The sequence below is a fragment of the Sceloporus undulatus genome, chromosome 6 (genome assembly GCF_019175285.1).
Source record: "Sceloporus undulatus isolate JIND9_A2432 ecotype Alabama chromosome 6, SceUnd_v1.1, whole genome shotgun sequence".
NCBI lineage: Eukaryota > Metazoa > Chordata > Lepidosauria > Squamata > Phrynosomatidae > Sceloporus > Sceloporus undulatus.
Genome location: NC_056527.1, coordinates 100,287,542 through 100,303,960, shown reverse-complemented (window position 1 = coordinate 100,303,960; position 16,419 = coordinate 100,287,542). Strand labels below are relative to the sequence as shown.

Sequence of the window (16,419 nt, the reverse complement as noted above, 5' to 3'; positions counted from 1 at the left end):
CATTATAATGGTGGCACTTAGTCTGGACCCTCCCCTTCCCAAAATCCTGGCTACGTTCCTGCCAGGGTGACATCCTAAAAAAGGGGTGACACCTAGTGAGGCCCTCCAGCTGCTGCAGCAGAGTGTGCTCCTCATGGCTTTGCCACTATGCCAGCTCCTAGCGAGGGAGTTGAGGTGGCAGCGGGAGTAGTGGAGGGGCAGGTATAACCCTCATGGCTTTGTTGCCAAGCCAGCTCTCTTCCCAGGAAAGCTAGGCCAGCAATGAAGCCATGAGGGGTGAGCAGCAGGAGTGGAGGGTGGGGCAGGTCACTGGGTATCACTAGGTGACACCAATGATCAACCTCAGTACTTTAAAACACACACATACAAGCACATAAACTTTTGGAGTCTTCTGAGCATAACTTTCCTGACTATGTCTTGCAAGTAGTATATGTGTGGTACATTGAAGTCTTGAGTCATTATTCATTGCCTTGTATGAACTGCCTGGTCAGCAGGGTGGTCATGGAGACAGGTCTCACAATGGCTGGTATTTTCAGCCATCATGGGTCTATAACAGGGGTAGGCAACCTGCGGCCCGCGGGCCGGATGCGGCCCAGCGAGGCCTTGGGACCGGCCCCAGCCTGGTCCTGCCACCGATTGCTGCCGGGGCCTTTGGGGGGGCAATTGTCTATAGAAGCCTCAGAAACATGCATTTATATTAACATTTTTTTAAAAAATCAGCAAATTTTTTCACGTGTCCTCCATTTTTTTAAAAAAAGTGTTTTCCATTTGAAAATTTTGTCCTACATTTGTCCTGGTTTATTTATATATTTAATTTTTTTTAAAAAAAAAATATTTATTTATTTATTTATTTTTGGCTTTGGCTGAGGGACAGCAACCCGGCCCCCGGCTCAAAAAGATTGCCTACCCCGGTCTATAATAAAATATCTTGGCTTGACATCTCTTAATATATGGCATCTCATCAGTTTGCATATATTAAGAGATAAGGCCCAGTCGTTCTTTAGCTAGGAGTAAGACAAGAAGGTTACTCTGACAGAGGAGAACCAATATTAAGCCTTGTTCTTCAGCAGTTATGGGCCTGGGCACAAAGAAATAGAAGGAGGGCCTGAGGTGGCAGAATAACGCACTAAGATCTGATATATTTTAAACAGTGCATATTCACAACAATTTTTAAACACTGTAAAGATTAACAGGGGCAAATTGCCTTGGAAAGGAAACTTTATAAATGTGAAGTCGAAGTCGAAGGAACATGGCCACATAGCCTGAAAAACCCACAAAAAACTTTATAAACTTTGTTCAATCCTCTAAGAGATATACATACATACACAACAACTGAGATGATCAGACCTGAAGAAGTTATGGAAGTGTGCTCAGACTGTGGCATTTGCTCCTTCAAAGAACAACAAAATATGGATGATTTTGCAAGCAGGGACAAGTTACTAATTTTGAAAATGGCACACCAAACAGGCATAAAAGAGAAATACATTGAATACATGACAATATACATTAAAAAAAACTAAATCTCTCTCTCTCTCTCCCTCTCTCTCTCTCTTAACATTGTCTCTTTCTCTCACATTGCCTGTTCCACAAATCCTGTATATACTTATAGTCCTTAAATGTAAATCACTAGGCTTTAGTCTTCACTTTGTACAGGACTACCAGCAGTGTTCATTGGTAGTGTCTAAAAACAAATAAAGTAAGAATTGAATAAAAAACAAATCAGCAAGGTCGCAATTTTATATGCTCTTACATGGAAATAAGTGCCATTGAAATCAGTAGAATTTACTTCTTTTTTAACATTTATTTATTTATTTATTTATTTATTTATTATAAGACACTGAAAAAGAATTACATACATATCACTTAGTATATGGGATTGCCCCTTTTCAAGTTATATTTCATAGGGCAATACCTTTCTTTCTGAATTGTCTGTTCATAGCCTCTTTGACCTCCTTGTTCCTTAAACTGTAGATTAATGGATTCAGCATTGGGATAACAACTGTATAAAAGACTGACACCACTTTCCCGCGATTGGGAGAAGACATGCCCCCTGGTTGTGCATACATAAAGAAAACTGTTCCGAAGAATAAGCTAACAGCCATCAAATGGGAGGTACAGGTCGAGAAGGCTTTGTGTCTCCCTTTGACAGAAGGTATGCGTAAAATAGTTGTCACAATGTAGCCATAAGACACTACAACAATCACAGCTGTGGTCACAATGATAAACCCGCATAACGCTAGAAGCACAAGTTCATTCACAAATGTGTCTGAACAGGAAGCCTTCATGACAGCTGGAACATCACAGAAGAAGTGATTTATTTCTGTTGGCCCATAAAATGACAAACTGAATGTGAATCCAGTTTGGGTACAGCAATTGACAAACCCAAAGAGGTAAGAGATGCACATGAGAGAAACACACCTTTTCTTGGACATAATGGTATAGTATAACAGAGGGCTACAAATGGCAGTGAACCTGTCATATGCCATCACAGCCAGGAAAAATGCTTCTGTGGTCCCAAAAAGAGAAAAGAAGAACATTTGTGTGGCACATCCATGGTAGGTAATGACCTTGTTCCCACTTGCAAAACTCATTATGGCTTTAGGCGTGATGACCGAAGAGTAGCAAATATCCAAGAAAGAAAGATTTTTAAGGAAAAAGTACATAGGTGTGTGAAGGTGGGAGTCAACGCTGGTGATTATAATCATGCCAGCATTCCCAAACAAGGTGATAATGTACATAATCAAAAAGAGGGTTAAGAGAACGGCTTGCATCTTAGACTCCTCTTTAAATCCCTCCAAGATGAATTCAGTGACCTCAGTATGGTTTCCCATTGGGTTGCTATGAAAAGGTCAAAATCCAAGGAAAACATCTTCTATCAATATTTGTGGATATATTGGGTGTGCATACTTGGAAAGACAATTGCCATAGTGAGTGCATAATAGACTCTGGAAAGATAACCATGATAGTCAGCATGCTAGTGCTTCCATGTGTCAATAGTATAGCTGTTTGTGAAATTATATCACCTGATGCCTGCAAAAAGGAGCAAAACAAAGAATTAAAAATAAGTAAATAAGTAGGAAAGCAATGCAACAAAATAAAACATGTAACTGAAAATTCACAGAAGCTTACAAATCTCAAAAATTGTGAGGAGAGATCCTCCTCCCCAAGTCAAATATCACTTTACATGCCACCAATTCCTTCTTAACTGACTCAGGATAACACCCAGTCCTATAAAAAGCTTTTGAATTAATAAATGAATTAGTTTCTACTGTTGATGCTGTTGCTGCCAGTTGTGCTGGTGAATAGGCATTTGATATTGTAAGAGTGCTGATCTAGGTATTCTAGGTAATAGACAAACAGTGTATTGTCAATGACTTGCTAATGTAATAAAACAGGAGTAAAAGAAGGATATAGCATCAGAAAGGAATTATAGAATTGTGAAATCAAAGGCTTTCATGGTCGGCATCTATAGTTTTTTGTGGTTTTTCAGGCTATGTGTCCATGTTCTAGTGGAGTTTATTCCTGACACTATCATGAAGATGCCAGCCACAGATGCTGGCGAAACGTCAAGAATAAACTCTTCTAGAACATGGCCACATAGCCTGAAAAAAACACAAAAAACTAATTATAGAATTCTCTTTTTTAAAAAATACAAGTAAACATTTCCTGATGTAAAATGCTGATGCCAGCTAGGGAATACCAGAAAGAAGAGGTAGATTCTCATTTTTTCAGCATTTGTTTACAAGAGGAGAGTGTACAATGTGACATAACCAAATTCCAATGAGGGTTGGAAAGACATTTCACCGGACTCAACACTTAATGAAAGAACCATTTTTGCTCCTACCTGGAACTTGTGAGAATATGTCTCTATTATTTCCACATTGGCAAGGCAGTTTCTCAGACAGGAAATATGCACAATGCAATGTGCATATCTTAAAGTGTGTATAACTAAGTGGTGCATCATTAGAAAGAATTAGTTAAGGCTGGAAAGTGGCATTAATTAGGTAAATTGTGCAAATAAACATGGCAGCCATAAGAAATGTATGGAATTGCACAAATTTCAATGAGCGAGGAAAACATAAGTCTCCAACATGATACACAATAAAGATAAGAAGAAAGTACATGCAAGATGAAAATAAATAAATAAATAAAACGTTTAGGCCGAATCTGCAGTACAGAATTAATACAGTTTGACACCACTTTTAATGCCGTGGCTCAGTGCTGTGGATTTCTGGGAATTTTAGTTTTGTAAGCTATTTAGCCTTTTCCGTCAGGGCTGTGGTCACAACGCAAAATGCAAATCTCAAGATTCTAGAGCACTGAACCATGGCATTTAAAGGAATGTCAGCCTGCATTATTTCTGCAGTGCACATTCAGCCTGAGAAATTTTCCTACCCTTAATTCTAATTGTGGGGAAGAGACGTAAGCAACAAAGTAGATCTGACAATTAGAGTAGTATCATTAGAACAAAGGAACCGAACAACAAGAGATTATATGAAAAAGACAGTGAGGACCAAAGACTTGAAGTTTGAAGGGCAACCTATTTTTGAGTATTGCAGAGTAATGGCATTTGAATGGCCATTGTCACTTATGTATTGAAAATGCATTACATTTTTAAAAAAATAAATGCTATGAAATGGTAGAAAGAAATGCCAGTGGGGTGATGATTGTGTACCAGGTTTGACTCTTTAAATTGCTGTTCTATTACTCCTATCATCCAGAATCCTTCTCCATACTGAAACAAGCTGATGGGATTTGAAATCTAACATTTTGGAGGGCGGAGGGTCCTTCACCCTTGCTCTCTACATACTGCTTGTAGAGTTATAGTTTATGGTGATTTTATTGATTCAGCCCTAGTGATTAGCTTGGCATGGAAATGTTACAAAATGTTTTATGAACACTCTACCCCACCACACACACAAATCAATAGACAAAGTCTAGAAACAGATAAATAATAATAATAAATTTTTATTTATGTTTCCCCGCCTCTCCCATTGGATCGAAGCGGGGTTAAAGACTATTATGTGGCTGATAATGGCAGAGAGGGATGAAGGCAAGGTAAAAAGACAATATCAGGAGTTTGGCTGAGTAGTGTGTGGATACACAATGAGTTAAGTGAGTGAAAATGTTCTGTGAGTGACATGAAAGAGCAATGGAAAATAAGCATACCAAAAATATGTATGTTTTTAAAGCATGTGCAAACATATTTTACTTTGTAGCAAAATAAAATCTGTTTAAAAATGTATAGTAAAAATGTTTACACAAATCATGCATTTGAGGAAAAATGAATGTCACTGCAAGAGGGAAAAAGAAGTCTTGCAACCTTAAATGAAATGCAACAGCCAGGCTTTCACATCCCCACCTGATGGGCAACACCTACCTTTTTGTGTTTTTTGTGTTGGGGGGAAGGGGGATTATAATCATTTTCTGATTTTTGCAAGAATGTTCTTCATTGGAACATGTGATGCTGATAATTACATAACAAATTTTGTTATCTAGTTTGTAATTCCTTACTTGCTTTAATGTGTAAAAGAATGCAATTGGTAGTGCTGGGAAGGATTATTCTTCTGATTCTTGTCTGAAAATGTGCATCTTATAATGAGGCAAACTTACCAGGTCTTTCAGCCCAATGTGTTTGCATATTAAAATCTCCCATCCTCTTTTCCCAGAACCTTATTCATGCATTTTTCCCAGTATGAATATAACTTAATAAGATCCTGATCCTCCTGTCCCATCCAGAGAAATAATGTCATGCTTACCTCCAGCTTCTATTTGAAAAAGTTGGAAAAGGAGCAGTTTGGAAGTACTGTTCTTGTCCACCCATACTCATTGTGCTTAACCTATGTAACAAGCTATATTCTTTCTGTGTTATTGCCTTTGTAAATAGCCTCAGATCACTTGAGGGAAAGCTATTGTAAAAGTCAGCCTCTTGGGTAAGCTGCAGGTTAGAGATCCAAAAGTGTCTAGTGGGACTGACTAGTTCATTTGAATAGTCTCTTTTACTAGGTTAAAATACAGTTTTTCTTCAGTTTGAGAGATTCCTTCATGCTTTGCCAGGGTGTGTGTGTTTGTTATTGCATTATTTCTATTATATTTGAAGGCCACAAACCAGAGAAGGGTCCTTGCTCAAGACCCACAAACATTAATAAAGTACATTATTATAATTGGATGTCTCACTGGTTCAATAGAATGGACAATAGAATGGACCATCAAAGAGACCATTATGTGTTTATCAATCGGACAGTGGCCAGAATCTTGTTGAAATAACCAGGATTAAGAGTTATGCTTGCACATGTAACTGAAGTATGGCAAAAAGAGGTATACAATACTGCCTTTTGCAACCCCCCCCCCCCCCCCCCCAATTTAACACAGTTTCTTACTTTTGGTACATGGCCTGTGGCCATTTATAGTGGCTGTAGGAGGACAGAGGTTCCCAAAAATTGACTGTTGTTCTCTTCTCCTAGCTCAAATACTGTGCCTTCTAATTTCTGCCATCCACTACATGTCCATGGGTGTGATGTTTTCTGTGGGAATATTTCACAAGCCACAAGGGGTGGAAGCCTTCTGGAGGTACACACGTGAAAAATCACATTCTCCAAACATGATATTGGATTGCAGCGCATATTGTCTGATGACATCTATCTTTTAGACCATATGGAATCAACTGCTTGCCATGTTTCTAGAAATATAGTCCACAATGAATAAAATATAGAACTTGCTCTATACACCCAAGGGGAATCTAGGTTTGGATTTCCCCCAGAGTGACATATACATTCCACATCAATCTATCTTTGAAACTTGAAGGGCTTTCAAGCTGTATTTCATATGTGGCATGGATGATTGCTACTCGGATATGAAAAACTGTAAGAAAATTGTATTTTCAATGAATTTCTCTGAAGTTTATTTGACCTACTCACCCCATTACTGACCAAGAGGAGAGGATAGGTCAGCCCACGGTGGACAATGTCTGGACGATGAGGAGACTTGCTCTAGGGCACACATATCTTCCCAGGCATTTTTATTCTATATGGCTTTTCTCCTTCACACTCTGTGTATATTGGAGGTTATCCACTCATCCATAAGAGTCCTGAGTAAGATTGAGGGCACCCCCAACATTATTTTGTGTGTAAGAAGGGACATTTCTCACACAAAAAAAGCCCTCGTACTTCTTAGAATCATAGGTGGCATCTGAATAGCAGAAATAATGTTGTTTCTAACTGTTTTTAACCATCATGGCTAAGTGCTATAGAATACCAGTATTTGTATATTTGTGAGATATTTAGCCTTCTCTCTCAGAGAGCTCTGGTTTCAAAATCCTACATGACACTGGCTCTCAAGTATACGTGTGTGTGTGTGTGTGTGTGCACGCACGCGCCTTCAAGTATCCATGTGTAATGCTAAATCATGCAAGATGATACCACCTGTGCAATTCTGCATCCAACAAAAATGTCCAACCAGTTCTATAAAGAAACTTACAAATGTATAATACAACAATGTGCAATACAAATGTATTTTTGTTCTGGGCTGTTCTGTATTATAAACCAACATACAGAGTGCTGATGGCTCTTACTTTTAATGGTGCATGTGTGTGTGTGTGTGTGTGTGTGTGTGTGTGTGTGTGTGTGGGGTGGGATATTCAGCTACTTTTATTTTTATTTTATCTTTCTTAACACATTTTCTGTGTGAAAAAAGTGGGAAAATAATGAAACACACATTTTCAATTAAGCAAACATGGAAGATATCATCTACAAACTAAAGCTATCATCTATGGGCATGTCTACGTGGGCTAAATGATTCATTTCCCTCCTCCATCCTCATGTTGTCCTGTCTGGATGAAAAAGGGCCAAAACCCCAGTTTGACTGCAGATTTCCACAAGTTGGAAGGACAGTCCCACAACAAATACAAACCATCCTTCCCTTTATTCACTTTTAAAAACTTAACTTTTACTCTGGTTCTTCCTAGGAAATCTGGCGCGCTCTGGAGCAATGCAAGGCAAATGTCTACACAGCATCCTGCTGTGCCCAACACTACATTGCCCAACACCATTTCCACTGGTGTTAGTTGCTTCTCTGAGGTCACGACAAGGCACCCTGCCTTATTTCTGACCTCAGAGGTGATGGGCAGCATACCGAGACACTGTATAGACAACTTCCAGGCATTCCTCCAGAATGTGCAGACACCAAGAGAATGTTTTACCTTAACAACGCCTAAAGGGTTTTTTTTTGGAGTAATAACATGGAAATTTCCTGAGAAAATCTCTTCTTAACAAAGGGGATTGTGGCTTCACAAAGGATCTGAGATCTTGCAATACCCACAAAGCCAGAAGGAGGAGAAGCCCATCTGCATCATACTCTTCCATAACATTTGAACTGAGAACTAGGTAAGCCTGAGAGCAGGGAACCGTCCAATTAAAAAGATTGTATGTACAGTGCTGTGTAAATTTACAGCGCTTTATAAATAAAGGTTAATAATAATAATAACTACAACTACATTTTGATCAAAAGCAGGGCTATGACTCACATTGCCTTTTCCTTTTCTCCTCTATCATTTTAACACCTTTGCCTGATAAAGATACCGGCGGATCTGTGAAAGCTTGCAGCATGTATAATGTCCAATTTGGCTGGTCCAATAAAGCTATCACTGGGCCCAAACAGACTGGCCAAAATAAAGCTGCTTCAGGTCACTCCAGAGGTATGCTGTTTAAATGACTTAGGACTGGAGTGTGGCTTTGGTACAGCTTCCAGCCTCTTAGGATGCATGCATCATTTAAACAGCATACCTCCAAAGTGACTTGAAGCAGCTTTATTTTGGCCTGTCTGTTCAGGCCCACTGTTTTGTGGAGAAGGGGAAGTTGGGGCAGGTTTGGGGTGAGAATACTGCGGGGGCAGTCTGGAGTATTCGGCTCAGTGTAGACCCACCCTATATCTCCTGTAAACATTCACAAATGAGGCAGTACAAATGCAAAGTGAAAGCCTTATCTAGAAGCATCATTTAGTGGAAGAAAGTAATCCTTCTTAGCTGTCTCACCAAAGCTTCTTTAACCTCCTTGTTCCGTAAACTGTAGATCAATGGGTTCAGCATTGGAATTACAATAGTATAGAAGACAGATACCACTTTGCCCTGGTTAGGAGAAGTGATGCTTCCAGGCTGGCCATACATAAAGAAAGCTGTCCCAAAGAATAAACTCACAGCAATGACATGAGAAGAACAAGTTGAGAAAACTTTGTGCTTTCCCTGGACAGAAGGTATGTGAAGGACTGTAGCTGCAATATAGGCATAGGAGATTAAGATAACTGAGAATGTTGTTATTACAATAGACCCACACAGCACTAACAGCACAATTTCATTTACAAAAGTGTCAGAACAAGAAGCCTTCATGACGGCTGGAACATCACAAAAAAACTGATTGATCTCCACAGGTTCACAGAAGGACAAACTGAATGTGAAGCCTGTTTGTATGCTACAATTGAGGAAGCCAAAGAAGTATGAAACTGCCACCAGAAGTGCACAGGTCTTCTTAGACATCGTAGTATGGTAAAGCAGTGGGTTGCAGATAGCAGTGAAACGATCATAGGCCATGCCAGCCAGGAAAAAAGCCTCAGTGGTCCCAAGAAGAGAGAATAAGAACATCTGGGTTGCACATTTATTACGGGAAATTGTCTTGTTCTGAGTTGAGAAGGTCAGCATGGCTTTGGGAGTGATGACAGATGAGTAGCAGACATCTATGAAGGACAAATTCTTCAAGAAGAAGTACATAGGAGTTTGAAGGTGAGCATCAGCTGTGGTGATTATGATCATACCAATGTTCCCCACGAGAGTTATGATATACATCACCAAAAAGAGAATGAAGAGAGCTATCTGCAGCAGTGACTCACCCTTAAATCCCAGCAAAATGAATTCAGTGATTTCTGTTTGGTTTCTCATGGTTCCTTTGCTACATGGCAGAAGAAAAGGAAAAGGGTGTTTTTCTTAAGGTTTCTGTCCTTGCAAAAGCTAGGTGAGATGCTCGCACAGTTTCCTCCAAAATGACATATATGAAACACATCTATTATCATTACTCACAAATAAAGAAGCTGTGAAACAAAGGCTGTACAGCTGGCCCTCCGTTTTTGTGGGGGGAGGCTTGAGCATATTCAAGCCCCATAGATTTGAATGGGGTGCGTGCTCATGCACACACCTGGGGGCACGCCCCATTAAAAATAACATAGGTTGCTTCTCCGCGGATTTCTAAAGTGACAGATCTGAGTTCTGCGAGTTAGGAGGGGCAACTGTACCTTAAAAAGAAGCAAACTTTATTTTATTTAAAAAATCTGATTAGAATTAACTAAAAGTACACCTTTTGCCTAGAAGTCATACTAGAGGTGAGGTAGAAGAAATCTTAGCCAAGGCTTGTTTCTTCTAAAGTATTATTCCTCCAGCCAATACTCTATTTGCCTTTCCCCCCTCCCACTGCAGCATAAAGAAATCTTAAAAGCAGCACGGCAGCAGCAAATCTATTTGATAAATAAATGAAGAAAAAGAATTCAGGTTGAAGTTTAGAGGTTAAATCTCTTTCTTAATGAAAGATGTCAAAGAAATAACTTTTTATGGCATTTTTTGGATGAGTCAAAATAGTTCAAATTTAAACAGGAATAACAATTTAAAATGGTAATAATTTATTCTAACATTCTGGACTCAGATCATAACTAGCAGAAATGCAAACTTTCCTCTCTCCAGGAAGAACCTACCTGCAATGTGATTGTTATCAATTGTAAAAATTATCCTTTTTAAAATGCCTTTATTCATGCCTTGATCCATTGAATTGAATGCTGAGTCTGGTAGGAGTTATGCATACACAGAACTGGAGAAGCTGAATTATCATGGAGGCAAATCTGAACAAGGGCACTCATACACATGTCTCTGAATAGTTCAGTGATTTGGTAGTCCACTGTACCCTCCACAGGTGAAGGTTTTTTAAAAAATTATTGTGCAAATGCAATTTCCCCCAGAAATATGCCAGATTTTTTTTAAAAGAAATACAGTGGACCTTTGGTATCCACTGATGTTGGGTTCCAGTATTCCCCATGGATACCAAAATTCATGGATGTTCGAGTCCCATTATATATAATACCATAGTGAAATGGTGTCCCTTATATGTAATGGTAAAATTAAGGTTTGCTTTTTGGAATTTTTAAAAAATATTTTCAAGTCATGGTTGAATCTGTGGGTGCAGAATCTGTGCATATGGTGGGCCAACTATACACCTAACCATGAAAATAAACCTGATATTGCTATTCAACTATTTTAAATATGCATATATACACTTTAGACCCTTTGGCAGATTAAAAAAAAAAACCCAGGAGCTAGTACACCAGGAGACTGGGGTGTGAATTCTTGCTCATCAACAGATGCCCACTAGGAGACACTGGGCAAGTCACACCCTGCCTCCCTAAAAGGAAGACAGTGGCAAGCCTCCTCTGCATAAATTGTGCCATGAAAACCCTGAGATTGGGGTGGTTGTGAATCAGAACTGACTTGGAGGCACAAAGTAGTAACAGCAATCTTTTTGTAGATATCAATAATATAAATTAGGGTGATTGTTTTGGATTAAAAATTGGCTGGGGCAGTTCATGAAGATTAGTCTGTTACTCATTGGAGCTAAATGAAGACCTCTACATTCAAGGGTAATACACTTCAAAACGTTTCATACTGTGGTTGTCATCACATCCTTGTGAGCTTCAAAAGGGAATTTCAAGAGCTGTAACTGGACCTGATCTAGGGAATTAATATATCATTTGATGAACTATAATATACTTTTGAAATATATTGCCAAGAGATTAAAATCCTGCCCTTCCTTCTAAGAATTACCAACATTATACACATTCTTTTCCTCTGTTTATTTTTAAACATCCCAGTGAGCTATGTTGGAAAAGGGGGAAGGAGAAGGTACTGAACAAGATTCATGCTTAAGTACATGGAGATTAGAATGCCTTCCAAACCTTCTCCAACATAACTACTACATTCATATTCAACAGTGCTTTCTTTCAATTCACATTATTGACTGGAGTAATGGGCTAGTGCAGGCTATAGAAAGCTGTCTATTTACTGCCCCACACTGAGATATAGAGGCAGAGTGAAAGTCACTCTGAGATGCAAATGGAAAAGGAAATTATTAAGAATCTCTAAGCAATTCATTATTTATGTTTATATAGCACTGGTTGTATGTAGAATTATTTACGACAGTATGTGAGTTACCTTCCTTAAGAAGGGACAAGGTACCACCATGATCTCTCAAAAAGCAGAAAAAATATTTAGCGGAACAATAGATTACCTTTGTACTTTTAAAGCATTAAGGAGAAAGAAAATTGTGCTAATCACACATTACCCATATTTAATAGGATGAAATAGTTGTACAAACAAATGAGCACATCTACTTGATAGCCAGCTAAGAAACCCCCAAATGCAAAGGAAACGAGAAGTTCTCATATCATCCTTTCTGTATCACTCTTAATTTTCTCATCGGATTGTCTTGTCTGTCTGTCTTCTTCTCCTTTGACACATCCATTATGACCTTTCAGTTTTTCACTCCCCATTCCTTTCAATATATAGTGCTGGTGATATGATGAATGCAATTGGGTTCATATGAAATGTCTGCTTTAAAAGTATGCATGGTGCATCTCATTATGAGGCTGAGTATCATTCCGTTGACATGGTTTGAAGTCTATTCCCATCTTTAAAGGGCTACTTAGATTATTTAATGACCTGTGGCAACATACACATTGTAACCGTATTCAGTCAAACTGAAAGTTGAAATTATCCCCCTCCCAAGAACTACATTAACTTGCAAAGAACTGGACTGTAATCATGTTTTCTGTTGGAGAAATACAGTTCTCCAGAATTCCTCCCCCCCCAAACAGTTTATTACATCCTTTTGCTGGGAGATATTTCAGAGACTCCTCTGTAATGTTCTTCATTCTTACCTTTGCCACAAATAGCCACAGCAAGATAATCTTTCCCTACTAGGCATTTGTAAACGGCCCTATATACCCTTAAGGAAAAAAAAACAATAACACCATGATCTCTTGAGTATCATAGATACAAGATATAATAAACCCTAAGGAGACCAACTTCTTGTTGTGCTTAGATTTACAATATTACAATAAACCAGACTGGTTCAAACCTCCCACCCCACCCCCTATCAATGGTGAAATGAAGATGGCCAAGTTAATCATCCTTTACTCCTATTGAAACTACCAGAAATTGTTTGGTCAATTAATTAATTTATGCTATCCTTTTCTATCTTGTCCCCCCAAATAGCTGATCAAGGAAGTTAACATTACTAAAATAATAGAATTAAAAATTAAATCTAGATTAAAACATAATTAAGCTCTATTGAAACAGCATAATTAAATATGTATAAAGCAGCCAAACCATGAACAGACCAGTGTATAGATAATAATTTTGCCTGTAAGATGAAAGGTAACAGAGGGGACCAACGTGTCTTCCCTTGACAGACAGCCTGGGAATAGCCATTGAGAAAGGACCCTAATCAGGTCCATTGGCAACTATAATTTGCTATATTATAGCAAAATACAACAAATTCCACTAAACAGTAGTATCTTTATTGGGCCAGGTAAAAAGCATGAAATATATCTTGCAAGTTTTTAAAGCTACAGTGGCTTCTTCATTGAGCAAAGGTGTTAAACATACAGGAGAAGCAACAAATCAGTGTTAGTGTCACAAGCCTATGTTTTGTCTTAAGTTGTTAGTTTTATTGTCAGTTGATTTGTTATGGATTTTGGTACAAATTATACTTCCCCATCCTTCCTAATTTAATTTAAATATACACTACTGTCCATTATTGTTGGTAATGTCAGTTTTAATGTTCTTGTTTTCAGAGTCTACCCTTACAGGTTTTCATTAAAAAGAAACTTATTAATTTTTGGCAATTTAGCAAACTACATCAGAGTCTTTCTTTGTTTCTCTTGCAATATGACCACTATCAATATTTCTTATTTTCTCAGAAGGCATAGAGGATCATGATGATGACGACAATGACATAGCTAAGACTCGCTTTGATGTTGTCAAAAATTATCACATCCTTACTTAGCCCTGACAGAACATATAGAGCTTTCTCTCTCATGGTCCTTCATTTTGCCAGATTAAGAGATGTGATGTAATCTTTGGTTAGCTGATATAATCTTGTTATGAGCCTTGAGCCTTCAAGTCGATTCCAAGTTATGGCAACCCTATTATAGGGTTTTCTGGCAAGATTTATCTACAGGAAGCTTGACATAACATTCCTTTAGCAAAGAGAGAGGACCCAGTGGGTTTCCAGAGCTGAATAGGGATTTGAATCCTGGTTCCCCAGAGTCCAAATCTAACTTTTAAAGCACACTACACTATACTACACTACACTGTCTGTATAGTAGGAATCTACTAACAGGGATTTTTTGAAGGCTAAAAATTAATACACTGTCGTCCTTTATATAAGTTTCAAAAGATGATGGCACAATGTTGCCAAACACATAGAGACAGACTGCAAAGGAGACAGCCTGAGCTTTGTGCTTCTCAGTAAAGAAGAGGGAGGAGGAAAATATGGAGTTTCTTCCTCTGAGGATTTAGAAGAGTTTTTGATCTCCATCTTGTGGAATTTGCAGTAAAGGGCAAATGAAATGGGACTTTTCCCCTGTGAAAAGGTGATACTGGGATTAAAGCTTGATTCTCCTTAAACTTTCATCACAATGTGCTTGTGGTGAGGGGTTATTGTGGTGATGGTCTTCTTCTTGCTGTACCTATGCTACACTGGGGTGTCCACACAATTTTGAAAGAACTCTCTTGAACAGTGTTGAACTTACCACAGGCTGAATCTCCTTTATCCATAATTCTGAAATCCAAAATACTCCAAAATCCAAAATTGTCCAATTCTGGCTAAAATACTGACACCTTTGCTTTCTAATGGTTCAATGCAGACAGACTTTGCATACATATACAGGTGTATACATAAACAAATTTCATATTTAGATGTGGGTCCCATCTCCCAGAGATCTCATTATGTATATGCAAAATATTTCAAAACCCAAAACATTCTGGTCCCATTCATTTCAGATGAGGGAGACTCAACCTGCACCTCATTTGTTATCCCTAGCTCCCATCCCTGATTCTGAGCTGTTTTAATTTATATAATCTTCTAAGGCTCCATAGCTATGTACACTTATGTACAAGTAAATTCCATTTGAACATGGTGCAGCTTACTTGCAAGTAAATATGCATATAGCCATGCTGTTGTTATAACAAAAAGTGGTTGCTTGTCACAAATTGATGCTTGTATATAAGTTCTGCTGAGTTGGAGGGCAGAAAACCTAGGATTGCAACTAAATGGCTTTGACATATTATTAAAATCGTAATATTTACTACCACATTATCCATGGATTCAGCAATCTCTTTTCAGGCCCAGCCTGTTAAAGAGCATGGAAAATGAAGATCCAGAAAGTTTGAAGACATCTTCTGGCAAGCTGGAATTTTCACAGAAAATAAAGTTATCTCCATGTATTTTGGAGGGGTGTGTGTGTGTGTTAAACTAAAGATATATAAGGTGCTCTAGAAAGGTGTTCCTTCTCCCTGAATGGCAGAAGAAGAGGGACAAGGGAGGAGGAGAAGGAACAAAGGAGGAAAACAAATTCCTCCCCCCCCCCAACTTGCTTGAACACAGGGTTCAGTTTGAGTAGCAGGCTGCAAACAACCTCTGCTGTTGGTCCAAATGAGTTATAACTAAGGGTGTGTCTACACTGCAGAGTTAAAACAATTTGACACTACTTAAAATGTCATTATTCCACCCTACAGAATTCTGGGATTTCTGAGGTATTCAGCCTCATCTGAACTCTGGTGTCTCACTAAACTACACATCCCAGGATACTATGGGATAGAATTATTGCACTTACAGTGGTGTCAAGCTGCTTTCATTCTGCAAGTACGTAACATCCCTAAGTCACTGTATCACCATAGCTAGATCAGATATTCTCAGACATGGGTGTTGTGTCTCATTAGGCAACATTTTATTTTATTATTATTTTATTATTTTATGTTCTTATATCCCACCTTTCTCCCAACATAGGGACTCAAGGCGGCAAACAGCATGTATAAAACAATACAATTAAAAACAGTATAAGACTATTAAAATATATAAATATAACATTTAAAAATAATTAAACAATTTAAGGAGTTAAAACAGTTATAAATTAAAATATAACATATTAGAATAAAAACCATTAAAACTTGTAATATACAGTACACAACATTAAAAAACCAGCCCTTTTCAATTCATTAAGGCCTGCCAGCACAAGAATATCTTTACTAGATGCCAGAAGGAAAGCAGGGATGGAGCCATCCTGGCCTCTTTAGCAAAGGAGGTCCAGAGCTTGGGAGCAGCCACTGAGAAG

At 38.4% G+C, this 16,419-nt stretch overlaps 2 protein-coding genes across 2 annotated transcripts; both read right to left on the bottom strand.

Moving 5' to 3' along the window:
• Nucleotides 1-1,898: 1,898 nt before the first annotated feature.
• On the bottom strand, nucleotides 1,899-2,831 carry LOC121934336 (olfactory receptor 12-like). The gene has a single exon (XM_042474739.1). The coding sequence runs from the start codon at nucleotides 2,829-2,831 to the stop codon at nucleotides 1,899-1,901; it is 933 nt and encodes a 310-aa protein (XP_042330673.1).
• Nucleotides 2,832-8,992: 6,161 nt separating this feature from the next.
• LOC121933698 (olfactory receptor 12-like) lies at nucleotides 8,993-13,802 on the bottom strand. Its single transcript, XM_042473684.1, has 2 exons — nucleotides 13,795-13,802; nucleotides 8,993-9,935 (listed from the first exon to the last, which is right to left on the bottom strand). Exons 1-2 carry the CDS (start codon nucleotides 13,800-13,802, stop codon nucleotides 8,993-8,995), a joined length of 951 nt encoding a protein of 316 aa, XP_042329618.1.
• Nucleotides 13,803-16,419: the final 2,617 nt, after the last annotated feature.